At 41.1% G+C, this 19883-nt stretch overlaps 1 protein-coding gene across 2 annotated transcripts in view; it reads right to left on the bottom strand.

The window, feature by feature from the left end:
• The window catches only part of SNX4 (sorting nexin 4), a 32671-nt gene extending 17456 nt beyond the window's left edge, over window positions 1-15215 (bottom strand). The window contains exons 1-6 of one of the 2 annotated variants that reach the window (XM_040069896.2): window positions 15057-15215; window positions 13955-14070; window positions 5416-5554; window positions 5189-5338; window positions 4089-4136; window positions 12-67 (exon numbers count right to left, since the gene is read on the bottom strand). In XM_040069896.2, the coding sequence (XP_039925830.1) occupies window positions 12-67; window positions 4089-4136; window positions 5189-5338; window positions 5416-5554; window positions 13955-14070; window positions 15057-15179 (632 nt within the window). In that variant the 5' untranslated portion in view covers window positions 15180-15215. The remainder of the gene's footprint in view (window positions 1-11; window positions 68-4088; window positions 4137-5188; window positions 5339-5415; window positions 5555-13954; window positions 14071-15056) is intronic. The other variant, XM_040069897.2, reaches the window with a different exon arrangement.
• Between the last annotated feature and the right edge of the window lie 4668 nt (window positions 15216-19883).

Genomic DNA, 19883 nt, shown 5'->3' with positions numbered 1-19883 from the left:
TGGAATCTTACTTGTCTGGGTTTTTCACTCTGAATGTTGCATTAAGAGCTTTTAATCTGGAATCTGCCTGAAAAAGGGGAAAAAAAGCTTTGTTAATTTAATGCAATTAATTTCAGTGACAAAAAAATCTCAGCCTTCTGGCAGCACCATTAGAAAAAACGTCCTGCCTTCATGGCATATTTAAATCTTCAAACATTGAACAAGTTGACACCAGCTGCCCTGAATGTCAGATATTTTTATTAAAAAGTAAAAATCTGCGCTCATTTTGTGAATATGATGTAAACAGTAACCACTAAAATAAAGTTGGTATAATCCAAGTCCCACAAAAATAGTCCCTTCTTGAAATGCTGCACAAATGATGGAGTTAAGATACACAACCCCACATTCTTTTTAGATGAAGCAATTAGGTAACTTAAGACCATATGGACAAGCTATTTTATATTTCTCAAACCAAATAAAACCAGTGGTAGAGTGACCTCTATATGCTCTTTATTACTAGGAACAGTTCCCCAGTGAAATCAAAATCTTATATATGTTGTTCTCTTACTTTTTATGACTTGCTTTACAGAAAATATGTAATTTGTATATCAGAATAGAGCCCTTTTTAATGCAATGTTCTTCTCTATAGTAGAGCATATATAAACCTCTACAGAATAAAATTCACTACCTAATTAAAAAGGTAATTGACTGCTTTAGTTTTTGAGATGTTGGTTTACCCATTACTGCAACAGTAGTATTGAACATTTCGAAGGAGATGGAGGGTTTTTTTCCAGATTATTAAACTGTGCAATGAGTATTTACTCCTAATAAGATACCAACACAGATGAGAGATCCCAGCCTCATCCACGAGGTCCACATCACTACAACTCCTCATTCCTACAACACATTTTACACACAGCTCACTCAGGGCTTATCTATACCAAAGAAAAACACCAATTGTGGGTAAATGGCTGGAGTTTCCTTTTGATCAAAACATCCTTCTCTTCAGTAAAAGGAAAAATAAACCAGCACACCTTGCAAGGTGTATGGATTTCCTATAGTGTACTCCTTCAGCCAACAGGCTGGGCCACAGCCGCAAGCAGATACAGTTACTACAGCAGTACTTGTTAGTGCTGGTATATGACAAAAGAATATTTTGTGCCCTGTTACAGAAAACTCAGAGCTTGAAGAGCTATTTTGAATTTGTCAGTGAAGGGAATACAGTGTCTTCCCAAAACAAGAACAGTCTGTCCTTTAGGGGCCTTGCAATAGCCTCTAGAGATAAGACAGGCACAGTCTGAGACTGTTTCACCTCCTACTACATTTGGGCTGAGCAGAAGATGCTCCATCCATAGCCTAGAGAAAAGGAGGCTCGGGGGAAACCTTATTGCCCTCCACAATTACTTGAAAGGAGGTTGTAGTGAGGTGGAGGTTGGTCTCTTCTCCCACATAACAAGCAGTAGAATAAGAGGAACCAGCCTCAAGTTGCTTCAGGGGAAGTTTGGATTGAAGGCTAGGGAAAATTTCTTTACCAAAAGGGCTGCCCACAGCAGTGATGGAGTCACCATTCCTCGATATGTTTAAAGACATGTTGATGTGGCACTCAGGGGCATGGTTTAGTGGTGGACTGGTGGTAGAGTCACGTTAACTTCAGCTGTTCTTCCAAAGACCAAACCAACAAAACAAAGTATAGTCCACAAACCAAAAGGTAAGGGAACAAAATCCTCCAGACTAAGACTGACTGACATCAGGAGAAGGCAGGTTTATTGTCACCACTGTGTGTGACACTTCTCTAAGAACGTCTTGCAAGTGAAAGACAAGGCAGCATGGGGAAGCATGTCCCAGATAGCATGAAGCTCACAAAACACTGCAGGAGCTCCAAGTCCCAGCCTTTATGCTCATTCAGAGCACTTATGAAGCTTGTATGTACAGTCCTGGATCTCCACTGCCAAACCTCAACAAATCAATACACAAGCCAGTTACATTTTGGGTTGTTCACACACACCTGCAGGTGCTCCTCACACATCCTCTCACAGTACAAACATCACCTAGATACACTGATGTTATCAGAGTCCTTCCCTCTGAGCAGCTATTTCCCAAAACCCTGTATTTATGTTGAAACAGCAGGCACCAAAGCCATTTGCATCTGCTGGGGCAGCAGGCACATCCAACAGCTTTACACTTGGAAAGGACAACTTCCTACCCTACAGTTACAGGGCAGGTTTTTGTCTTTTTGTCACAGGCACACAGAATGCTCTGAAGGAAGAGTTCAGTAGGTTCATACAAGCACTGTCAGGCAGCCAATACAACCCTGACAATGCCCAGCCATCTCAGTGGGGATATTTCCTTTTTGCCAGTTGCAGCACAGTAACTCTTACACACCACTTTTGAGCATTTACATCAGAGCTGGGCTTCTAGAGAAACATCTGTCCAGTCTTAGAATTGATTTAGGAGTAACATGCACAAGCATTTTAGAGATGAATCACCCATCAAATGAGGTACAGATGAGGAGTTTTCAGAGAGTTAATGCCCACTATGATCTTATAATCATTTATGTAAACTAAAGAGAGATGGGAATTTTCTCCTTCCTACAGGAAGGGTTAAAATCCCAAGTGACAAATCCCTTAAATTAAAAATCCCTTAAAAATTAAGTGCTGGGGTTGGGAGGGAGGAAAGACATGATTTAATGATACAGCTGGCAGAATAAACAAAGTCTCCAACATAAACATTCAGCTATAGCATGCTACACTGCATTAATACCTAATTTAAAGTTTAGTTAGAGAGTTCAAACCCTCTCAGACAAAAAACACATCCTGCTTAAATGCAGCATAGGCAGCAGAAACATAAACAAATGGTCTAATTCCAGTCTAAAACATGCACTGAATAGAGGTTTTACTTCCACTGTAGTGCTAAATATTGAGAGTTTATACTTCAGATGTGGAATAAAGGGAAGATTCTTTTTACCAGGCTTTTGAAAAGTTTTTTTTTTTTTTTCCTAAGGAAACTGGAACTGTAAAAGGGAAAACATACACAATCAAATCTAGAGGGAAAACAAGACTTGTTCATCTCTCATTTAATCTACAATGTGGTTTCAGGGAGGAGAATATTCTCAGCATTCTGCTACGAGTTTTCTTCCATAAATACACCACTGTGTGCTCTCCTGAACACATCCTGCCAGTTCAAACTTTCTGACTCCTCTGAGTGTATGCAGCTTCAGAGCTTTACACTGTTTGCATTATGAATACTAGCAGCATGCAAACCCAACTGTGATGGAAGAGAATTATTGTCAACTTAAGTTATCAACAGTAAGTGTCAGTATCAAAGCCCCTTGGACATTGAGGACAAGAGCACCAGGGATTTTCTTTAGCTCTCACTATTTAGAATAAATCTTCATAATCCACCTAGTTTTCAGTTGTGATTTCATGAGAGCAGATCACATTACAATGAAACAAAAAGCTCAGTATTTGTCCCCATACAGTAATTCTTCCAGACACAGCCTAGCAATCTATCAGCTTCTCAGATTCTTGACCTGTACAGACACATGACCTCAGATCATTTATTCCTGCAAGTCTTCCACCAGTTCACCCAGCCATGAACTTGCTGATGTCAATGAGGATAGTATTACTTCAGGACACATTCTGTTAAACAGTTAAGGGGCACCAAATCCATCTGTCTTAGTCCCTTTCACCAACTGCTCCTTACAAAGAAGTCCTACAATTCAGACGTCTTTGCTCACCTTTCTTTGAAACCTTGCACCTCTAAACAGACTAAAGCTGATACCCACCTTTAAAAATGCTAAACTAAACAGAAAACACAAAAACCCCACTGCTGTGGCCTCAAGTTCATTACTTTTAAAGCTTATAAGGATCATACTTCTACATTACCAGCAGAATTACATGGGTACGTAATAAGCCCGCTAGAGAACTTAACTGCAATCCTACCTATCACATGCCAAGAACATCACTATTTTTGTAATAACAAGTATTCATAAAAAGCAATGCCTTTAACTCATTCTTACAGCAAACATCCTTTCATAAATAGCCTAAAACATGTTTGCTGCAATATGTCTGTGTCACAGCAATCATGAGACAAACAATTACAGTAATTACCTTCAACTGAAATCCAGTCTCATTCACCATCTCTTTCCATCCACCTTCCTAAAAATACAGGAGCAGAATGTTCAGTTAGAGGGATTTAAGAATGCTTCAGCTTTTGTAAGTCCCTGTGAGAGCCTATAGCAAAGGAGCTTCTCCAGTATGCCTGGCTTCTGCCTGTTACCCTCCCCATGTCTTTTCAAGAATCTGGGTTAAGCATAATCAATCATTATGTTGTGCTTACATACTAATTTCCCCCCAAAAACCCTCTTCTCTTCTCAATTGCCTCAATCTATCAGCTGGGAGCGGGAGCCACACTGCTTTGTCTAAAGAAAAATAGTTAACATATTTTGCCTCTGAGATTACCAGCATCTCCAAGGACCTTTGTAGCTCAAGGCAGAGAGCATACAGGTCACAAGAGTTTGCAGTGCACATGCCATCACCTGGCTCAGATATACTGGCCAGTCTTCCACTGTTTTTGGCTCCCATACATCAGTCCATCCACATACTGTACCATAGCAAACATAGCTGCTCAGTCCAGTATTTGGGAATCTCTCATCAAAGCACAGAAAAAAAGAACTATCCAACATCTGCTGAAGTTGAAAGCTGCAGAATGCAATGCTTAAGCTGACAACTGGACCACAACTTTTGTGACAATGTATTGTAGCTGTTTTGGACCACGACACATGAATGGATCATGATCCAAACCACAATGCTAAAGAAACCATGGACATCCAAAGAGCAAATTGGAAGCCACTGCTATCCCTGCAGTCAGCAGTATAGCATGGTAACTAGTTCAGCTTTAGGCCTAAGGAACAGCTCCCAACCAACAGGCATTCCCAACAGGCTGTTCCAAAGAAGTGGAAATTCTCTCTTAGAAGCCTTACAACTCGACTGGAAAAAAGTAATAAGGTAGATTAGAAGGGCAACTGTACAACTGCAGGCTGCTCTCAAGAAGCTTTTGGCTAGAAAAGCCTTTTCTACCTCAAGCTTATTCACATTGTCTATCTTTCCTCCTGACACAGAACAAGTTATGGGTCAAATAGAAAAGATAAAAAGGATATTATCTTAATTAAATAATCACTAAATATGATTCAGAAATAATTTTACTATACCTGCATTAAAAATGCATAAAAGATTTTGTCTTGGCAAAGAACAGGATGTGAAGCCACACGCAACAAGAAGTTTTCCAGACCAATTCTTCTTCTTTCCACAAAATCTGGATCCATATTATCTGCTGATAGCTTATGCCAAACAAAGTCAGCCTAGTCAAACAGAAGAGTGTCAACAGTAAATTAAAAAACATACAAAACAAAGCAAGCCACAGTTCCAGTTTCCTTACCCTTTTTTCTGGCAAAGGTGGAACAACAATATGTGGGTAGGTAACTGACAAGTAATTCCTCAACAACTCAAATTCACTGTAACGTCGCCACAGGGACTCCACTGGGGCACACTGTCCTTCACTCTGGGACTCAACAGCTCTGAAAGATACAGCAGCAAATCTGAACATTAGTGAGCTATCATCTACCCCTTCAAAAACCATCAGTGCAATTAGACCAAAGGCCCCAAGAATATTAGTGATTACTGCATGACTTGCCCATAACCTAAAGCAACCTTAATTAATTTCATGTCTATATACTAATTTAAAAATATTTATAATTTCTGCCTGATGGCACTCAAATTTGCTAGGAACACAGGAAAAGTCAATACATTTACACATCAAAAACAAACAGGTAGGTCACAATCAAGTAAAGAGACATATGTCCACACCATTACAGAAATAGCCCTATTTCTCTTGGAACAGCGTAAGATTCAAAGTCAGCAAAATTTCATGAGTACCTGAAGGATACAGAATATTGTAGGAAGAAATTCACTATTCAGTGGGAAGGTCTTCACATCAGAGGATCAAAATTGTCTTGCATACAACAGTTGATACAGTTACAGATACAACTTTAAAAATATTAAGATATTTTTAAGGATATTTTTAGAAAAAGAGCAAATTTCCAAGTACTTCCAATTTTCTTGGGTTTTTTTGTTCAAAGTGACACATTTTTATATTTAAGGACTAAAAATGTAACAAACTAGCTAGAGCAAGCAGGTACAAAATTGATGTGCCTGAAAAATCCGTTGAAGGCTCAAACCCAACATGACCTAACTAGGTAATGAAGGATTTTATCCTACTGTAAAAGGAGAAATCATTGAATATTGTAGGATTGGAAAGTAATACAAAAACCTGATGAGAAAATTATTTTTCATACAAGACATTCAAAGCAACAGAAATACTTTGCAATATCACAAAATAAGCATTGGGTAGTAACACTTTCAACAGTTAGCATATGCCAGAATAAACAGAGAGAGAATTCACACAAGACACTTAACAGAAACCAGTGATTTGTGTATCTACTTTATTCTTCATTTAAGTGACTAATTAGCACACAAAACACTGGCATAAACCTACATGGAACAGTATTGACTGTTGAGTTTGGAAGGGACGTCTGCATGTCTGTGATCCAACTCCTTTGCTCAAAGCGTCCACAGGGGTTTTGAGTATCTCCAAGGACTGAGACCTCCATCTCCACCACACTGAGCAACTCATTCATGTTTGACAAACCTCACTATAAAGAGGTTTTCTTATTTTTACATGGAATTTCCCAAGTTTGAATTTGTGGGCACTGCCTCTTGCCCTCTCTCGGCATCACAGGAGTCTGACTCCATCTTCTTTACCTCCCCACCAGGTACTGATCCACACGTGCTAAAATCAGCTGTTTCTTGCACAGGCTGAACAATCCCATCTCTCAGCCTCTCCCTGCAAGTCAGACAATCCAAGCCCATCATCATCCTCACAGCCCTTCACTGGACTTGCTTCTCTAAGTCCACATCCTTCTAGTGCTGGAGAATTCAGAACTGGGAACAATAAATTATGAACCACAAGTACTTACTCATATGGTACTTAGTAGAAGAGAGTGTTATATTATTTTTTCCAGGAAAAGTCAGGCTTTACAGTTCTTGAATTCATAAGAACTTTCTGAAGTTTTAGAACATCTAAGTGGCACACAAATTATTGGTAATTTTTTAAGCTATTCTTAACCTACAAGGTCAGATTTCTAATGAATTAACTGAAAAACAAACAATCCCAGTCCAAAGCAGTCCAAACTATTTGATACATTTAAACAATATATAAGGTGTCTCTATTTGTGAACTCTCACTAGAGAGGAACAACCTTGCTATATACTTTGGTTTAGTTACATCCTAAGGTGGTTTAGTTACATCTTAAGGCGAATAATGTCATACAGAAGAATGCAAAAGACACTCTTTTAATTTAGTAAGGTGGAACAATTTTTATGTACCTACCTATGCCTTGGGGAAAGGACATTTATTCCAGGTGACTGAATTTGTAGGGAAAAAGAGACTTCACTAATAAGAAAAAAGGATAAATTCATAGCATACAACACAAACTGCTGCAGATCCAAACTATTTGAGAGTGACTGAAGAGAAAAAGGTGAGCACACTGCTGACAACTATTCACACTGCCAGCATCCCACAGAATTCTTCCCTATTAGACTATTTTAATTCAATGAAGCTGCACCTGCAAATACTGAGTTCTGAAGAGGGTAAGCTCAGCCTAGCCTGGACTGACAGGCTGTGCAGCATTCCTCCCCACACTAACTGCTGCACCATTTAAACATCACAAGAACACTTCAGCTCGAAGCAGCTATCTAGTGATTGACTATTGATGAGTAAGAGGTAAATTTGAGTAGACAAGGAACTGAGCTACTATGCCTCAAAAGATTAATTGTTTAGTCGAAAGCTGAAGGCACAAACATTACATTCCTAGAGGAGAAACTCTCAGCAGGGTTTGGTAAACAACCTGGCCATTCAAGATAGTCACATAAAAGTACTTCAGAATTACAGATCCTTTTTATCTTCAGCTGCAGCAGCCTACGAACCAGCTGCACTGACTTACACCATGGGATTCAAGACTTCCACATGGGTTATTGTCAACCCTTAAGAAAGGCTGCTACCATCAATGCATGATAGTATTATGGGGACCCTGCCTGAGAACAGGCTGCACAAGCAAACATAAATAGGGAGACAAGAAAAACACCGGTCAGGACTGCCCTGAGAACCCAGCCACATCCCAGGAGGACGTATCTGGCTGAAGATACAAATGCTGCTGTGCCAGCCTTCTGACAGGAGAATGGTCCATTCTAAATCATGCTTATAATGCTCCATAATTGGTTTGCAGAATAATTAGAAAGTAGGAGCAGCAAAGGCCATGCTGAGCCTTAACTGTGGGAAAAAATAAATAATAAAACCCCTTTCTGAACTTGCCCGTTTATCAGCTTTGTATTCGCTACAACTAATAAGAACCCATCAGTTATTTAAAAAAAACATAGTAGTAACATCTCAGTCCACAGACATTAAGCAGAAAACTAAATATTAATCAAAAAATTTAAAAGGTCATTTTGGAGCATAACACTGCAGCAGGAAAGGACCACAGCTTTATAGAGAAGCCTAGTCCCACATCAGCACAAACCACCACCTTGTTACTTGAAGTTTTATGCCCACACAGGGCCTCAAGAACTCCAGGAGGAAGGAAGCAGACTGCCAGACCAGTTCACACCACCCACTGCATCTACCCTGCCCACACTGAAGACACTAAGGAAGTTTACTACATCTAAAGCCTACCTTCAATTTATTCTGACAATTCAGATAACAGCTAGGGCTTCCCTCATCTCAGTTAATCAAGCTTTACAACCCTTGTGAGGGACACAAAAACCTCACACTATACCCTGAAGAAAAAGATTAAATTACTACCAGAGAATCTTGAAGGTCAAACCTGCCTGTGTAGTTTATTCTTTCTTAACTAGACAGCATCTGATACAACCACCTGACAGTCGTGTGTGTTAAGCAGCCTGACATTATTCTCATCTCAGAGATGTTCCCTTTTTTCCAACATGCATTTATCCTCAGTGTCTCAGAAGTGCAAACACTGCCTTTTACAGCTGCTTTTATCTTCATCAGGAGGGCACCTACGTAGCACCTAACAAAGAAGCCATACTTCTTTAATTAATTGATTTGAATACATTTAAGACATTTTGAAATTATTAGTATCAGCTGCAGATTCCCCCTTACACCCAGGCTTACAGTAAACCCCCAGGCTGTGCCCTCTAGAGCACACAGTGCTGCAGAGTTGGGTAAAGGAGGGGAGCAGCAAAGTTCTTTGCAAAGCTGTGGTGGGAAAGCACTGCACAGCCCTGAGTTATGAACCTGTGTCAGCACCACGACCTTTTAAATGAGGTAATAAGAGCTTGAAACTACATGGATGGATTTAGGACAGGCAAGCAAGATGAGAGATTTTTTTTTTTAATCACACCAAAAATGTCTCCACCTGGTTACATATGAGGTCATAAAATATCACCAATTACAAGAGCATTTCCTCCCCAGGAACACCATTTCAGAAAGGAAGTAGAAATCCACAAAGGTACTTATTACACTTAATACCTTCACTACCATCTAATTTTTTAAACCACGTTATGAACTCCTCCACTAAATGCAAGTATTTCAGACCAGTTTCAATTAAGATTATAATCACTTGTTGACATTCAGACAAACTTCCCAATTTGCTTTGGTTCTAAAAACACAGTATAATACTTGTACACTCTTCAGGCAGAAAAACCATATGTTTCCCCTTTAAGTATACTTTTAACAATGCAAGTTATTCATCGAACGAACCAACCTGCCTGAAAAAATTAAAAAGACAAAATTGAAACCTTCAGCTTTTACATTTATAACTGATGTTATCATAACCAATTCAAAGATTACATTACTCCATGTCTCATTTATTTGCCTTAATTCAAAGTGTCAGTGTGAAAACTTTAGTCCATCTAATTAACCTCTTCTCACTTCCCATTTAAAACTAATTATCTTAAATGAGCCATTAAATAATTCTGAATCCAATAAAAAGACAAATGGCTGTGAAGTACTAAATCAGACAAGAAGGAAATACACGGGTTTATTTCCTTGTAAAAGCAATCACCTCTTCAACGGCAGAAGCAGTCTTTGCTTTCAACCTTTGACCTTCCAGTGTATGAGAAGTGACATTTCCACCCCCTGCAGTGGGCAAGGTTCACTCCCTGTGCAGAGGAACACCAGTTTAGAGGGATGGGCAACTTTTTCCAACAGCTGTTTAGAAATAGTCTCTGTGTTCAGGCCTCTCAGACAGCTGATGTCTAATAACTGCTCTTCTGCCTGGCAAGCTGTATGACAAGGAGGCATTTGTCTTGCCAGAAGATTTTTCACAGCCAGGTGATTCTTTGTTTTTTTAATACTGTCACCCAGTTTATTGTATTTAACTAAAACATACATTTGTCAGGAAGATGAATGATTCATAGTATCAATCAAGTAAAAACCAACAGAAAACTAAGTTCTCAAATTCTCTGTCTTCTTTCACCTTCCAACTCTCCCCTATTTAAAGCTCATGCTGAATTTTTTCCCTCATACCTCCTTTGGAGTACTTTGGACAAGTCTTCCTGACCCCCACTGGCCAAAATCTGCCCCTTACTGCTCTATCAGGAGACAACATCCCACTGTTCATCCACATTCATGCTGTGCCTCTTCTCAGGAAACCCATGCCTGGGCTTTTCACCTAGCCCAGTGTGAAAGAAGAAACTTTGAGAATGGTACTAAACAAAATGTAACAAAGGAAAAACTCCTGAAATCCCACAATGCAGCACTGCTATCACTGAACTGTGGCCTGGCCAGCTACTGATTTCCAAGTTCACTTCTCTCACAGAAACTTTCTTTAGAAGTTCTCACACTTTGACAGGCAATCCAAGGTCTTATCAGAGAAGAAGGGTAACACTCTTATCACAACTAGTGGAAAATTTTCCAAATACTGAAAACAGAAATAAGACTAGTAACTTCCCAGCCATACCGCAGGAGCAAAAAGGAAATAAAATGAGCCTCCTTGTCAAGTTACTGCAAGAGGAAGTGAAGATTAGCAGGGCTGGAAACCAGGGATCCTGATATTAAGTGGTCGGATACCAGGCTGCACAAACTTGTGCTACTTTTTCCTAAAGGCACATTTAAAAGAGAACAAAAAAAAAAAAACCCAAAAAACATGCTAGTCATGATATTGTTTGATCAGAAAGGCCAGCACAGAAATCTAATAGCAGGGATGAAAGGAGAGTGAACTAAATGGAAGTGCCCTTCTACTACAGAAGAAATTGTTTACTTGAAAGGAGACCAGGAAAAAAAAGGCATTCCCTGTATGTCCTATAATTAAAAGTACCACATAGCATTTTAGAGGTGCTCTGCATTCTGATTACCTTTCAGCTCTGTCATGAAAAATAACAAGTACAAAGCCAGGAATCAGACTCAGGGGTTTATTCTACCTGAGGTCTTGTAGTTTCATGCAGACTCTGAAATAAGACACAGGTACCTAAAATTCTAACAAGCAAGTCTGGATTTAAGTAAGATCCTGGATATTTGCTGCTTCCCTTATAGAAAGCAAGTGATAAGCTGAGCACATCTCAAGAAGGAATATTTAGCTACACATCTTAAGAATTTGTACTTACCTTAATGCCATTTCCCACAAATAGCTAGAAATTACCTCTGTTCTCATGGGGAGAATATAAAAATTTATTTATTTTTAAATAACTGTATAGTTTAACAGAAGCTGTGAAACGAACTGACATCATGACTAATTGAATGGAAATAGCTCATCATAAAAAAAAAATTGAATTAGCTAATGCAAAAAGGTCTAAAGCAAGAAGATGCTTTCAGGAAGCACAACCCTTGCAATTTGCTGACACCCTGCAGTCTACAGCAATGGAGACTCTCAAAGAAATATATCTACATCAAAGTAGAATATCACATTAATAAAAAAATCAACAAAAGTCACACAAAAATGTGAGCCTAGTAATACATCTTTTCATTTAAAAAGTAAGTAAAACCATCACTTGCATTTTGAAAACATTTTCACCAGCAGAAGTGAAACTTACGTGTTAAAGGTTTAAACACTCACTTCCTGTTCTATAACAAATATACCATGGTCATAATTGTATCCATCTCATGTCTCTTATTCACCCGGATAGAATTCCTCAATTCAAACTGAAATTAAATCCTAGATAGCAGTAACTGCAGAACCGCAGTTCACATAAACATAATGCAACTATTATTAAGTGGTCTTCTCTTTATATTACTATAAACAGTTTTATTCTTCAGCTACAAAATATCTTATTACCCACAGACAAATTACTGTGAAGCCCACCTACAGCTACAGGCTCAGCAGGAAGCACATTTAATAGCCACCAATGATATTTTTGCAAGAAATTTTGCCTTCTCAGCGAAAGGAATAGAGAACCTATTTTATTAGAGATGTGACAAGCCCACATTTTCAATTGCTCTGTGACAAACATGTGATTGGTCTTGGTATTTGCTGACCACAGAGTAAAATAAATCTTAATGAAAGAACACAATCTGGCCAGCAAAGCACAGTCTTGCCAGTACAAAAGAACAACTGGGAAAGACCAGTGGGAGCAACTCTAAAGTAATGCAAGGATGACTGGAAAAGGAGATGCAGTCAGCATGTTCTGGGGCTGCATAAATCTGCCCCCAGAGTACACTTCATATCACAGTTAGGCCCCAGTGATTCCAATTCTCTTTTCTTTTCCTTCAGAAATATCATTACAATAAAAATAACACTATTTACATGAGAAGGCGTGATCTTTAATATCAATACACTATAGAAGTATTTTTAAGCATCTGAGCAACTGTCAAAGAGCTACAATATTTGAAAAAAATATCTATTTTGGATTTTGTTCTTTAAGTTTAGCAAAAATACAGTAAACTTATCCCAGTAGGCCTGCAGTCAGTGTGACTGGTGTGTCCAGCAGCTAAACAGGCTAAGGAGCCTTTTAACTAGCAGACAGAAGCCTTACATGACAGTATTACAGTTTGAACTCTTCAGTGCCTTTGCAAAATGCAACTGCTTTGTTTCAGAAGGGCTTCTTTGTACAGCAGATAATTCCAAAGGCAAGGCCCAAAGGTTAAAACTAGCAATATAAAGAAAAGCTAAACAAAACTCATAACAAAGTCTAATTTTGAAATTCTTGCTTCAGCTAAGTAACATGATCTCACATAATAGGAGTCATCTGTTACTGTTTGGGAAGTAAGGATAAGGTAGAAGGGATTTTAAAGTTTTGCTCACTACTCAATACTTGACATTTTGTGTTTGTGGTACTGAGAATGTTTATCGTACCAGTAGTATTAATCTTGTTAACACAAGAAGATCGAGAGCAATAAATTCCCCAGTGAAAGTTCAAGCTACTATGAAGAAAGGAAATAGTTAACTAATTCTGACCCTTAAACCATCTACAAGGAGTATGTGGTAATCAGATCAAGCAAAACACTTCAAATATAAGCTGAGCAATAAATTTTGACCACATGACATGTGTGGTCTTAATTTATCTTCTCTTTCTTGTCATCTCAAGCAAGCCTAACTGTTACTTTGGACCTGTCTCACATACAATCTCACAAATACATTTATAAATTTGTCCAACTTATGTTCAAGAAATAACCAAGCAATTGCTGACACCATTTTAATGCAACAACTTTCAAACACACATTTTTCCACCTAGCTCCAAATGAAGAGGTACAGGTCACAGTTACACAAAACTGTGTAACTGCACTAGTACTGAACTGGAGATCAGCTGCCAAATTTTCACACGAAAATTTCCTCCAGAGTGGGTTGTTAACCACATAACAGCTAAATCCTCTCATCAACTGTACCTGATTACTTTTAGGGGTGGAAGAAGGGAAAATCTGTTTAGAATGGCACATCCATGTACTCTTGAGATTGAGCCCTCATCACCCACCTAGTCTCAATGAGGTAAGCGGTGTATGTTTCTTGTATGTTCATGGCATTCCTCCCAGTCCGTTTTTCAGCTTCTGAAACCGTGATTTCCATTTTCTTTGCCAAACAGTTTTCCATCTTTTTAGAAGAGAAAAATAAAGATTCATGTAACATTAACCACACAAGGCAAAGGCTACTAACCTTGCCTCCCCCTCTCCCACACCACATTTGTTCAAATAAGACAGGTCTCTGTGGGTTAAAGGCTCTGACGGGGCTTTGCTTTATACCTGTGTTCTGTATCACATTTGCAAGTGACAACTGGAAACCCACTTTAGGGGGAAAACAGGAAAGTCAACAAACTGATAACTTCAGGTACCAAAAACCACCCCGAGTCAGGAGGATACAGAAAGAGAAATATTTTTCTTTACAGGTAACAAAGTAACCTTTTTTTTTAAAGCAAGCAGCTAACTCCAGTACTCTCTATCCAAACACTTCCCAGCTACCAGCGAATTCCTCCTCAGGACACCCGCGACACATGTAGCCACCTCTCCCCTTTCACAGGAAACAGAATATATCCAGACCAAGATGCTTTCCTTTTAATCTCTCAGACGAGGATCGTTATCTTTTACACACTGGCCACCAGAAACCAGTAAGGACCACACGCCCACCACAGAATGGAAGAGCTGCACTGAGCAGGGAGGGGGAGTCACTGGTGAAATTAAAGGGGGAGGGGGAAACAAAAACATAATTAATAATGATAAACAATAATCTGCTTTAAAGACGAGGATAGCGGGTGCACAGAGCTCTCTGACAGCGGCCAGGACGGGGCTGCAAAGAGAACCCCGCATCTCAGAGGGTCACGCTGCACAGCTCTGCCCCGTGCTCCACCGAGCAGGGCTCGGCCCCAGGCAGGAGAGGAAGGGCTCGTCCCACCTGTAGCCCCTTCCCGCCGCGGCGGGCAGCGCTGGGCGAGCGCCCGGCCCCGGTCCCCCCCGAGCCCCGCCGCCCTCCCCGCCCGGCGCGGGCAGCGCGCTCAGGAAAGCCCGGTGCTCGCCCGGCGGAGCAGGCCGTGGGCCCGGGGAGGGGGGACGCCGTCCCTCCGCCACCGCCCTCCGCACCCTCACCGCGGCCAAAGGCTGCTCCGGGGGCAGGACGGCGCCGTCGTCTTCTTCCTCTTCTTCTTCCTCCTCCTCTTCCTCCTCCTCCTGCGGGCGGCTGTCGCTCGGCTCGGGCTCGGTGCTCTCCATGGGGCTCGGGGGCTCGGCCGCGGCGCTCCGCGCAGGCGCCGCGCCGGGCTCCGGGCAAACCCACGGCCGGTCCCAGAGCCGGGCCGGGCCGGGGTGTGTCCGCGGGGCCGGGGTGCGGGCGGGGGCCAGGCGGGCCGGCCCCGGCCCCCGCCGCCCTCCGCCGCCGCCCGTGCCCGTGGAGAGGCTCGATCGGGGGTGCTGAGGGCGTCCTGCCCACCCTGGTGCCCGAAGGGGGCTCGTTCGTGCCCCCGTGCCCGGACACCCCTCTCTGTGACTGTGCTCCGCTCGCCCACGGGCAGCCTTGAGCCTCCTGTCCCTGTCTGGGACAAAAAGCTTCCCCCGACCTCTCACCCGCACTCTTACGGCCGTAAATGTTTATTTCTGAAATGTGTTTGTGTCGCTGTTCCCCTCTTAGCTCTCAGGTCACCGAAGAGTTTCTCGTGCCGTGCTTCGCACGCCTTTCCTGCTTGTTTTTTGGTTGGTTGGTCGGCTTTTTTTGACACCCTGCGTTGTTATAGCAAATAACACATCTTAAGCAGAAAATAAATTCCGTATTAATGGGAAATATTTCAGATGCTTTTTCATCTTTAGTCCATAGCAAGATTTGCCACTTTATTGAGTCTCTTTCAGCAGACATTAACTTTCCCGAAGGATGTTTGCTAGCCTTAGGCAGCTCGGGTTATTTTTTTTAAAGCCCACCAGTGTGTTATTTCCCCCACTCACTCTTTTAGTAGTAGTGAAGGACTCGGTGGCGCCGTGTTCCTTTTGCATCACCCTCCTGGCTGCCAGCCTTTTCCACCGGCTCTCTCCCAACAGTGTGGACATCCAGAGGTGCGTTCTCCTGCCCACCATCTCTGCTGGGCAACACACAAGGATGTCTCATCCTGCCACGCTTCCTCAGGAGGGATCGGAGCAGGTAAAATCTGCCAAATTCAGCCCTGGGGAAGCCTCTGACATTATTTAATGCAAGCCCCAGCCGTCCCATCTCTTCTCATTGAATAGGAGCAAACTTCCCTGTGCATTTCTGTCATTCCCTGTCTGTCTTTTTGGAGAGACATTCAGGAATTCCAGCCTTCAGCCCCCACAGAACATCACACACTGTAGATTTTTTTTTATATATATATATATATATATATATATATATACACACACATCTTCACTATTGGGTTTATTCCCTCATGATCCCATGGTGTCCCTGTGAGGCTGGCAAACTGATTCAAGATGTTGTTCCTATTTATTCCTCGTTCTCCAAATACCATTTTGGACACTCAATGCCATCGTTCCATGTTTTACGTATCACATCAACCCTTGAGATTTCCCATTCTTACACCAGGTTCATGCCCTTTAATTCAGGCACTACATTCTTTATTATTCTTATGTAGCTTTTTTTTCTTTTCCTACTCTTTTCAAATCCAGGTTAAAGGCCACTTTGAGGGATTACAGAGTTGATATTATGGGTTTCTTTGCTTTGCTTTTTTCTGCTTTGTGTAGGAAATGGGGGGTTTTTTAGTGTTGACCAGAGATGAATTTGCATACATTTTTCATCCAAAAATTATTATTTTTCTTTCAACAACAATTAAAATAAATCTCAAAATCCCCTTTGAAGACCCCATGAATTAATATTTGGCGTCTGGTTTCTATTCTGTTGTCTTCAATGTTTATTCAACTTTTTCCTCAGATTGTTTGAACTGATACCTCAATCTATTCTTTCCCACCCCTCCACCACTGTAGCTGTATGGAGTTTCCCAAGCTTTTCCACAAAAGGCTTTCCTAAAACAAAAGTTTTTTGCAAGTATGTGAACTGTGATCTGTCCTCTGAGTAGGACTGATTTAAGATTTGTTTTCTAAACCCAAGGTCCAGTTTAGATGTAAAAGCACGATTGCACGTTGTAAGACACAGTCTGTTTTTCATTAAGCTATGGTTTTCTTATGTTTACTCAAGATGTACACCAAGATACATACCTTGTATCAATTACACTTGCATTTGCAGCATGTGCATACTGAAATTTTTCTGATCCCTATCAGTTATATAATGGAAATATTTATGTGAAACTCATGCAGGATGTCGTACTTAGTACTAAATATTTTTATTATGGAAACAACATTATCAATAAAGTACAGTAATATATCATAGGTCTAATATTCTATGATTTCAAAAACTATTTCCACCTTTGAATTTTCTTCATACTACTAAAAGATGTGGAGAAGAGTTAAACATTACATGTATAGGATGAGGGTAGTGATAGAAGTGCCTAAATCAAGATGATTGGGAGCCTGGGGAGCCCTCATGTACATTACAGCCTGGAGAGTTCAGAGGAGAGTGAGATGTCTTGAAAAAACCTGTGTGCAATGGAGAGATCTTCCACAAGTACCAAAGTCTCCACCAAAGCCCTCATCCTGAGCCACATTCCCCCACCTCGGCCTGCAAAGTGGGATAACTCTATTTTCTCACAGCACAATGCTGCTCTCAGAACTACCAGGACTTGTGCTACTTTGGCCAAAATAATCTGTGGTGCTTCTCCCCTAACTAGGCACAATCACTCGTGCACCCAGGGTCTCCCTGGACCCCCTCTTGTCAGGATATGAGTCCAATCTTATCAGGATGTGAGTCCAGTCTCCTGAAGGTTAATCTGACCAGGACACTCTTGCTCTTCAGCATCTTCACTGGGCAGCATGTCCCTTGTTCTTCAACATTAAGAAGGCAACCTCTACTCAACTTCTTACCTACAAGTCCCTTCAGTCTCTGAAGCTGTGCTGATTCCCATTACAGTCCCTGGAAAACAGGAAACTCCGTCTTTTCTATTCTGTAAATCTCTTTGTTTTAATCCTACTGTTACACTGGACAAACTGCTTTTTGATGGAAGAAAGCTAAGCAAGGTATATCACGTTATAAACTGGCTTCCTGGTGTTTTTTGTAATGTTATGTGTTCTTATTGGACCTTTCTGCAGCCTGTGTTGCTCTAGCAATTAACACACCTTAAAAAAAAATAAATAAAAAAAAAGCCACATTAATGGGAAATATTTCAGATATTTCTCCCTTTGTCATATTATTTATCAGTATCTTCATTTTGAGTTCCTCATCCCTCAGCTTTTTAGAAGTCATTAGATTTAAAAGATGATAAAACCACCACCAACAGCCATCACGCTACTGAGAACCAGAATGGAAACACCTAAAGCAGTGGCTCTGCTTTGCATCTATCCTGCAACACCCACAGCCTTTCAGTAACATCAGGAAGAGAGAGTAAACCAGCCAATATTCCTGCTGACTGCGTATCCTGTGCAGGATCTGGCTGTGCTCCTGCTCAAAAGCAGGGAAGTTCAGGACAGAGTAGATTCATGGAGCAACACCCTGGAGCTGAGAACCCACCATCCACACCACACATATTTTAGCTGATAATTTTTAGGGTGCCTCTAGCACCCTCCCAGGGACTGGCAACCCTTCACAACTTCCAGTTTAGCTGCTATTGAAAAAAAACCCCATGTGTGCCTGCCTTAGGACTGCCTTGTAATACAAGCCAAAGCAGGAAGGCCAGGAGTTTCTCTTCAAAAGCACTTTCCTCATCCATGGTTCAGGCTCCTGGATCCTATCATAGTTTCACTACCAGTAATAATAATACAAAGATCATGAGTCAGGCTGTCAAACTGCTCCTATTTCCCTCCACAGACTGATTCCTCCAGAACTGAAGGTATCTGCTCTCCAGAGGCATCCAGCAGCTGAAGTGATGCCAGGTTATGCTGTTGGTCTTCAAAGGCTGATCCTCGCTGAAGACCCTGGCATCTGTCTGCGTGTGTCCTTGGTGTGTGATGGATGCAGCAGAAAACAGTGCTTGCTTAGGATCCCTAAGAAAATACAGAAGAGGAATTAATATCGAGGAATTGTCAGTAAAATGCATGGGTATCTGCTTCAGCATGGCAGACTGCAGCTGGAAAAGTAGATGAGTTCAGGCTCCTCACAGACATATTTCTATCATCTAATTATCTGAGTGAAATGAGCACTAAGGTGTAGGAAAATCAGCATTTTGTTAATTTTCCAGAGAAAGACTAGAAAAGAGATATAGGTGACTTTTGGGGTGGGGAAAATCATTCCATTTCACTCGATCTGAAATTAGTAGCAGTGGTTTCCATCCCTTTCTGCAACAGCATGTCTCAGTCCACAAATAAAAACAAGGAGACCAAAACTAATCCTCATTTTTGAAAGCATCTATATGTACACATCAACAGCATGAATGAAAATGTACTCGAAGTGGTTTCAAAAGCTCAAAGTAAGCCATGAGAAAACTTCAAAGGAAGAAAACCAGATGATTTATGACAGAATTGAAGAGAAAAAAAAACAAACCAAGCCAACTCAATAACACTGTAAATGGTAGAGATGGATAGACCTTTATTAAATCTTGGTGCAGCTTTGGTCAAGGAACCTGTTACACGCAGTCTGTGAGAAGTTAGAACTTAGGCTAGTGTTTTTGGACTATACAAAGATTCCAGCAAAAGTCAGGCATCAGAAAAGTCATCATCAGGCATCAGTCAGGCATGAGAAAATGCAGTTATCCTGTGTGGCCACCAAAATGAACATTAGCTGAGAGGTTGGAGCACAGGGAAGTTGGCAGGGCTAAAGAGAAGGGGTTGTGGCAAAGCAGAGAAGGCCACCTGTGCCCAGAGGAGGTATGGCTGTGTCCCTCAGGATGCTGGTTTTGATGGCTCATGCCA

This window comes from Hirundo rustica, chromosome 7 (genome assembly GCF_015227805.2).
Source record: "Hirundo rustica isolate bHirRus1 chromosome 7, bHirRus1.pri.v3, whole genome shotgun sequence".
Classification (NCBI taxonomy): domain Eukaryota; kingdom Metazoa; phylum Chordata; class Aves; order Passeriformes; family Hirundinidae; genus Hirundo; species Hirundo rustica.
The sequence above is the reverse complement of the archived record's forward strand: the minus strand, read 5'-3'. Positions and strand labels throughout refer to the sequence as shown.